Source organism: Gossypium arboreum, chromosome 2 (assembly GCF_025698485.1).
Source record: "Gossypium arboreum isolate Shixiya-1 chromosome 2, ASM2569848v2, whole genome shotgun sequence".
NCBI lineage: Eukaryota > Viridiplantae > Streptophyta > Magnoliopsida > Malvales > Malvaceae > Gossypium > Gossypium arboreum.
This window is the reverse complement of record NC_069071.1, coordinates 4,840,176-4,847,818: the sequence shown is the minus strand read 5'-3', so window position 1 is coordinate 4,847,818 and position 7,643 is coordinate 4,840,176. Positions and strand designations below refer to the sequence as shown.

At 32.0% G+C, this 7,643-nt stretch overlaps 1 protein-coding gene across 1 annotated transcript; it reads left to right on the top strand.

Moving 5' to 3' along the window:
- Positions 1–3,862: 3,862 nt before the first annotated feature.
- On the top strand, positions 3,863–7,434 carry LOC108461184 (AP2-like ethylene-responsive transcription factor AIL6). The gene is made up of 9 exons (XM_017760924.2): positions 3,863–4,404; positions 4,554–5,073; positions 5,161–5,243; positions 5,968–5,976; positions 6,065–6,153; positions 6,239–6,312; positions 6,410–6,460; positions 6,547–6,623; positions 6,717–7,434. The coding sequence occupies exons 1-9, from the start codon at positions 4,242–4,244 to the stop codon at positions 7,166–7,168; spliced, it is 1,518 nt and encodes a 505-aa protein (XP_017616413.1). The 5' UTR covers positions 3,863–4,241; the 3' UTR covers positions 7,169–7,434.
- The last annotated feature ends 209 nt before the right edge of the window (positions 7,435–7,643 follow it).

Below are 7,643 nucleotides of genomic sequence, written 5' to 3'. Positions count from 1 at the left end.
GTCAACTTCTTAATCTGTTTTTGTTTTGAAAGTATTTTAGAATAATAAATAATTTCACGTGTCGATTTAGACACGTGTTATCTTAAATTTTATATTTTTTTTATTTATTTTTCCATTTTTAATAAGTCTTCAAATTTAAAAGTTTTTGTTCATTCTTGTACTACATTTTTTAGTCTTGTTTATTTTGCATATAATAATAGTTTTACTGACGATTTTAAGAAATAATATAAAGTAAATTGAAGTTCAATCGGTATATTTAATTTTAATTTAATTATATACATAAAATTAGTTTTAACATTAAACTTCTTATATTTATGTAATTTTGTCAAATATCCGTACTATATCCATTTGAAAATTTTCCGTCAAAAGGAAAAGGAAATTTTTTGTTTAATTATAGTATTATTGCTAACTTGACAACATTAGAGTCTAAAGATGGCTAAATGTTAGACTTAGGGTGAGTTTGGATAAGCGATAGGATGCAGTCTAGTACATTTAACTTATTTTTTGTTTCACGCTACAGTATCATTATAGTATCTAATCTCACTGTGGCTACTATTTTTATACTAACTGTAAGTAAATATAATGTCCATCTAAACTTTTATACTAACTGTAAGTAAACGTAATGTCCATCTAAACCTATTCTTATTATTTTTCTCAGATTACCTTTCACCTGTGGGTGATAACAAAATTTTATATTTTATATTTAATATTTAAACATAATTATATTTTAAGTATAAATATTTTTAAACAATAAATATTAATTTTATTCTCAAATTAATTTAGTTATATCTCTAAAAAAAAGGAGTTGTTGGATACATTCACCGAAAGCATTGAGTAATTGGGATTTTACTATCCCTGATGGTGGAGTAGGAAACAAAGAAAGAAGAAAAAGAAAGGCGTCCAAATGAACCAAACCTACTACTGGTGTTGCGGTTGCGTAGCAGCCGCTGTTGCTGCTATACAGTCTGTTGGGCACCGAAGCTTTCAACAAATGGCTTTACAGCAACGTGTCTTATGACTATATAATTATACCTTACAATAAAAATTATTTTACAAACTCGACGCTGCTGCCTGCTTTCAAATCTACATATTCGTGTTGAATCAATCAATGATCGGTCCAAACTTTCAATTTTTATACATTTCAGATCGTTTCAGACTCCCAACATTAATTATTCTACGCACACTGTCGGAATATTCATGGAAAAGATAATTCAAACGCTCAATTTCCTTTAATTTCAACTCTGAAATCAATTTCATATGCATGCATAGGGTAAATTCTACAAAATTTTATTAAATAATTTGTAATTATGATTTATGTAGCATATATATTGATACTCTATTAAATTACATTATTATCTTATAATATATTATTACATGAACTTAATGGAACCCGAATATAAAAATTGATAAATAGGATTAATTAATAAATTTAAATTTAATAAATAAAAATGTTAAATAACCAAATATCAAACTCCGTTACACTCCTAAATCAGCAGTAAAATACGTTGGATTTTCACTCGCCGGGATTACAAATTACGGAAAACATGCATGAGTTAGAGGTTAGAGGCTATAGAGGGTATAGCTTAACTTAGCTCATATAGGGTACGCAAATTATGGCAAAAATCAAACATTGCCTTAAATTGATGGGGTTGTTTGTTTCGATTTAACTGAGGAAACAAATACAAATTAAAAGGGTCGAAGGTGAATGATGATGGGGGGCCGCCTCACTGTTTCCTGGTTTTCTAGCTTTTTGGTCTCGCACTTCATTGGTTTCCTCTACCCCAATCCTTACTTTTTTTTTTTTTTTGGCTTCTTCTTTCTGCACTTTCAAAGCAAAAAATAAAAGCAAATTTTTTTTTTACCTACGCATTCACTATTCCTTTGACCGAATCTCATGTAAATCTAAGTGTCCAACTTAGTGTTTTCATTTTCTATTCTTCCCCACTTTTACTTTTACTTTCTCAGTTTTGGCTTTTCTTAGTGCTTACTATGTTATTTACTGCATCCTTATGTATATAATTACCTTTCTTTGTAATATTGTAACTGTAACGGTTAATTTTATTGTAAATTTGATTTATTTTTTATATGAAATTTTCTTATCAATCATATTTTATTAAATTAAAAAACAAATTAAATTGTTTCCATCTAAATTAATATAATAGTCAGATTAGATAATTAAATATAATCTAGATAGAAATAATTTATTGAAAAATTATCTAGATATTAGTAATTAATGTTATTGATATATTATAATTTTCAAACTTGAAAATGGAAAAAAAATCAAATATAATCTAAAATTCCAATAGTGTTATAAATATATAATCATCATCTCTCTATAATATCCATAATTTTAAGTGTTATTATAAAAGAGTTGAGTGTATCATATTTACTAATCATATAAAAAAATATGATTTTAATAACTTCCTATTTCCTTGACAAATTACTTAAATATAATAAGCAAAATATTTATTTCAAAACAATTTTGAACCATTTTATTTTAAATTTCATCTCCATATTGCGTGGTGCAACATCTCTTCGATTTATCTTCTACGTTCAAGCTTTCGTCATTTTCACCTTTAACTTTATCCTTTACTTTTTTTTTTCTTTTTCCATTTGTTGGGTATTTTATGATTTGATTAAATTCTTTTGTTAATTCTTCTTTCTTTTGCCAATTGGGACGTAAAAAGACTTGGAAAAAGAGTCATAGTTTTGGGCGCGCCATGGCACGAGAGACAAACTTTTTTTCTTTTTCCAATCAAAAGCTTTAGAGTGGAAGAAAAATTGTAAATAAATAAAGAAATGAAGAAATAATGTTTTTTATACATTCCAACTTAGCTTAATAATATTAATTTTAACTAATTATAGAAAAATTTCCCCAAAATTTAATTCAAATAACATGAATGTAGACATGTTTGTCTTACACATTCTTTTGTTATAAATATTTTAATTTAGGGTAAAATTTATGTTTGAATATTTTAATTATAATTAAAATGGATTTTATTTTAGTGGATAATAGTTTTAGATTTATTTTATGGAACTAAATATTAGAAAAAAGAAATGAAGGAGAATAAATACATAAACCTAACCGACCCTTTAAGAAACAGCCAATGGGTAATAAAAGGCTGGGAAACAAAGCTGCATGTCGGACAAGTGTGTAAAATCGAGAACATTACATTACATTAAATAAACCCCTCACTTCCCTTTTATTTATTAATTAATTAAAATATATAATCTCTTTACAAATAATACAAACGAAATAAATTAAAAAAAAATATTAACCCTAAAAAATTCTAACCCACCTAGCCCGGATCTTTCGCGACGCTGTTCCAGACAAATTTTCTTCACCGCGCAGAGCTAAAAGTCACCCCTCACATTGCCTCTTATTTTTTTTTCAATTTTTTAATTTTTGGGTATAATTTTGTTGTGAATCCTTATAATTTTTAATTTTTTATATTTAATCTACTTGTTAAATTTTAAAATTAAAGTTGGATCGATAATACTGTTAACTGACTTCTTTATATTTGAATGTGTATTATCAACTGAATTTTAATTTTTTAATTCATTTTTGGAATATTAAAATACCACATATTTTAATTTAACAGAAATTTATTAAAATTTTTAATAATTAAGACTTTAATTTTTACATAAGACAAGTAAAATAATTAGTTAAGTTTAGTCGGTTAGTTTAGTTTAAGTTATTCAATTTAGTGTTTGTAATAATTAACTTCAGTCGACAAAGAACTAAATTAAAAAAATCCAAAGAGTACAAGGTCTTTTGGAAAATTAAACCTATATTTCTATTTTGAAAAATCACTCAAACAAGTTCCTTTTGAATGCGGCTTCTCTCTGGTTGGCATTAATAGTTTTGCCCTTTATTCTCTCTTTCTCGATCCCTTTAAAAACCCAAACACCTCTTCTGTCTATTTTCCTTTTTCCTAGTTTCCTTTCTCTCTTAACCAAAAGGCTAAACCAATTTCAAAGAAATCCCAGACCGGTTCTGCATGCATTTAACCCTCTTTTTAAGCTTTTGGAAAATATTTTTTTACCCATTTTTCTTAGTTTTAAGCTTCGTGATTATCGTAAAGGGGGGCAGTTTTTAAGTAACGATTAAGTACATGATCAGTTTTATTTACTCAGCTTATGATTCGAGTTTAAAAAAGTTTGAGATAGTTTTTTTTTGTTTGTTTCCTGAGAAAAAAAAACAGTTTTGGTTTTTAGTGTTGGTTTTTTACAAGTATTAAATGGCACCAGCAACAGTGAGTAACTGGCTTTCATTTTCACTATCCCCGATGGAGATGTTGAGGTCTTCATCTGAGCCTCAGTTTGTGTCATATGAAGGATCCTCAGCTGCTACTGCTTCTGCTGCTTCTCCTCATTACTTGATCGATAACTTCTATGCCAATGGTAATATTTTCTTTCTTTCTTTTCTTTTCATGGTTTCTGTTTGGTTGCCGAGAAAATATAGGGTGTTGTATACTGTTACATATAAAATAAACCCAGAAAGACATACTGAGTTGACTTGTTTTATGTGCATTTTTGGTTTTTTTTAATAGACTGGACGAATCCAAAACATCAAACTCAACAACCGGCCATGGCGGCCGATGAGTCACCCATTCTCTCAAGCTTTCACCATCATCAAGTTCCGAAACTCGAAGATTTCCTCGGAGATTCCTCGTCAATCGTTAGATATTCAGATAATAGCCAAACCGAAACCCAGGACTCGTCCTTAACTCATTTAACTCAAATCTACGATCACCACAACGTCGGTGCTGCTGCTTACTTCAACGACCACCAAGATCTCAAAGCCATTACTGGGTTTCAAGCGTTTTCGACTAACTCGGGGTCTGAAGTTGATGACTCAGCTTCAATGGGACGAACTCAGTTAGCTGCTGTTGAGTTTCCTGGCCACTCAAATTGTCCCACCGCCGGTTCCTTATCCCTAGGTGTTAACCAAACCTCCGAAATCAACACCACCACCACCAATAAAGCCGTCGTTTCAGTTGACTCCGATTGTTCAAAGAAAATCGTTGATACTTTTGGTCAGCGAACTTCAATTTACAGGGGTGTCACCAGGTATACAACATCATTTTACTATTTTTTCCCGAGAAATTTTTAATTTTTTTTTAATGGGGGTTACTTACATGGCAATGGTAAATACAGACACCGATGGACGGGTAGATACGAAGCTCATCTATGGGATAACAGCTGTAGGAGAGAAGGTCAAGCTCGGAAAGGGCGTCAAGGTACATAAATACATACATATATGGTTATATATACACTGTTTGACAGTGAAAAGAAACTTGCATGCATTCAAATGATAGCCATTTGTTGTCAGCCTTTTTTTTTTATGATTGAATGACTGATGTTATATATAATGTATAAATGTTACTTTTTCTTTACAGCCAAACAAAACACATTTTTATTTTTTATTTTTTTCTTCTTTGATTGATTTGATCAGATATGCCGCCACTTTTAGCACCCTGTGTTTGAAACGTCCCACACCCACACACCCACTGGTTCAGTCCCCAGGGTCTGTGAGAGAGAAGGTCTGGGTTTGACCAAACCACCCATTGGGTTTATTTTATATGAAAGATAAAAAAAAAAAAGTATGTGTGAAACCCCCACTTTTATAGCCTAAACTTATTGACAGTGCCTCTTGGCTAAAAAAGCTGATAATGTGGGCTATGTTCTGGTTCGCACTCAAGCTTAATAATCTAGCCATAGTTGTAATTTTATTTTAATATTTAACCTAATGTAATTTTTGAAGTTTAATTAAAGGGTAAAATAATAGTGAAGTGCAAGGATTGAACAGTATAAAAAATGATTGTTATATTTTGGCTTTGCATTGCTTTGTATGAATGATTGGAAGCAGAAAATTTTGACTAAATTTATTGCCTGATATTGACAATTTTTTGCAACTTTTTTGCATGAAAATGCGGGATCGTGGCCGATGTTTGTTTTCAACAGTGTACTTGGGTAAGAAAACTCAATACAGTTTCATGTTTTGTTGTATTTAGTTTTAAGTTTGTAGGCTGATAATGTGAGATTTTGTAATTTTCCTCAGGTGGATATGATAAAGAAGAAAAGGCAGCTCGGGCTTACGATTTAGCTGCGCTGAAATACTGGGGTCCTACTGCAACCACCAACTTTCCGGTATATATGATTTCAAGGTCCTTTTTGTTGCTGAATGATATTTTGTGTTAACTCGTTTAATTGTTCGATCTTATGCTTGGTTTAGATTACAAACTATTCGAAAGAGTTGGAGGAGATGAAACATGTGACAAAGCAAGAATTTATTGCTTCTTTAAGGAGGTAAAAGCATAGTATTCTTAATCAGTTTGTGATTCCTTATTTTCTTGGTTAATTGTGGTGATTTAATGTATCCTTTGTCTCGATTGAAATTTAATAGGAAGAGCAGCGGATTTTCGAGGGGAGCATCAATTTACAGAGGTGTCACGAGGTTAGATTTTGAATTATGCGCTCCGGATTGTTTTCGATTATTACAAACCAAGACTAATGCTTGAATTATCAACTTAATTTTGGCAGGCATCATCAACAAGGTCGATGGCAAGCAAGGATTGGTCGTGTTGCTGGAAACAAGGACCTTTACCTGGGCACTTTTGGTAAGGCTGCAAATGCGTGTGATGATGATCCGATGCCTTATTGTAAGTGTAACTATAGATACCTAATAATAATCGTCTTATGTATGATGACAGCTACCGAAGAGGAGGCAGCAGAGGCCTACGATATTGCGGCCATCAAGTTTAGGGGCATAAATGCAGTGACCAACTTCGAGATGAGCCGCTACGACGTCGAAGCAATTGCCAAGAGTTCTCTCCCCATCGGTGGAGCAGCTAAGCGGCTAAAGATCTCACTCGAGTCGGAGCAAAAACCAGTAGTAGTAAACCACGAACAACCACCCCAGTGCAGCTCTAACAGCAACATAAGTTTTGCTCCCATACAGCAGTCGATATCTACTATCCCTTGCGGAATCCCGTTTGATGCAGCGGCATTTTATCAGCAGAATCTCTACCACCACCTTCAGGCTTCCAATATCAGCATCTCCGATCTCCCCGGTTCTTCCTCAACGATGACCACAACTCCAACGACCTTTATGTCGCAACCAACAGCGGATCAGTTTTTCTTATGGCCTCACCAGTCTTACTGAAATGACCCTTAAATCAGGTTTTTTTTTATTTATTTATTTAACAAGGAGTAGTTTTGCAATTCAGCTAACATTAGGAGCAAGAAGCAACCATGTTTCCCAGCTGACCCCATAATCTAACCATCACCAATCTGATCTACCTTTTGGGTTGAGGGTTTTATTTTTTTCTGGTTTTGAAGGCTGGATTTTGTAAAGTATCTTATCTTCATATGTTAGAGATGAGAGACATGCTGAAATAGGCAAAATCAATTCCATTTTCTTGCGAAAAAGTGTTTTCCAATGTTTTCATTAAAGTCCAACCACTGGCTCCAAGGTTCAAATTTTGCGGATGAGGAGTCATGGAAGTCCTCATATACGGGGAAGAAATGGATATGAAGGATATTTTAATCATAAAAATTTACAGGCCATTCGAGGACTCAAAAAAAAATGAAGAATGCCACATTAAATATCAAATGAAATTTAGTAGTTTAACGTTTAG

Excerpts from the sequence above, each read along its gene's own strand:
- LOC108461184 (XM_017760924.2), top strand. The coding sequence starts at position 4,242 with ATGGCACCAGCAACAGTGAGTAACTGGCTTTCATTTTCACTATCCCCG. Across the intron at positions 6,154-6,238 it reads CTGCAACCACCAACTTTCCG|ATTACAAACTATTCGAAAGA; the intron begins GTATATATGATT and ends TGCTTGGTTTAG. Across the intron at positions 6,313-6,409 it reads TTTATTGCTTCTTTAAGGAG|GAAGAGCAGCGGATTTTCGA; the intron begins GTAAAAGCATAG and ends GAAATTTAATAG.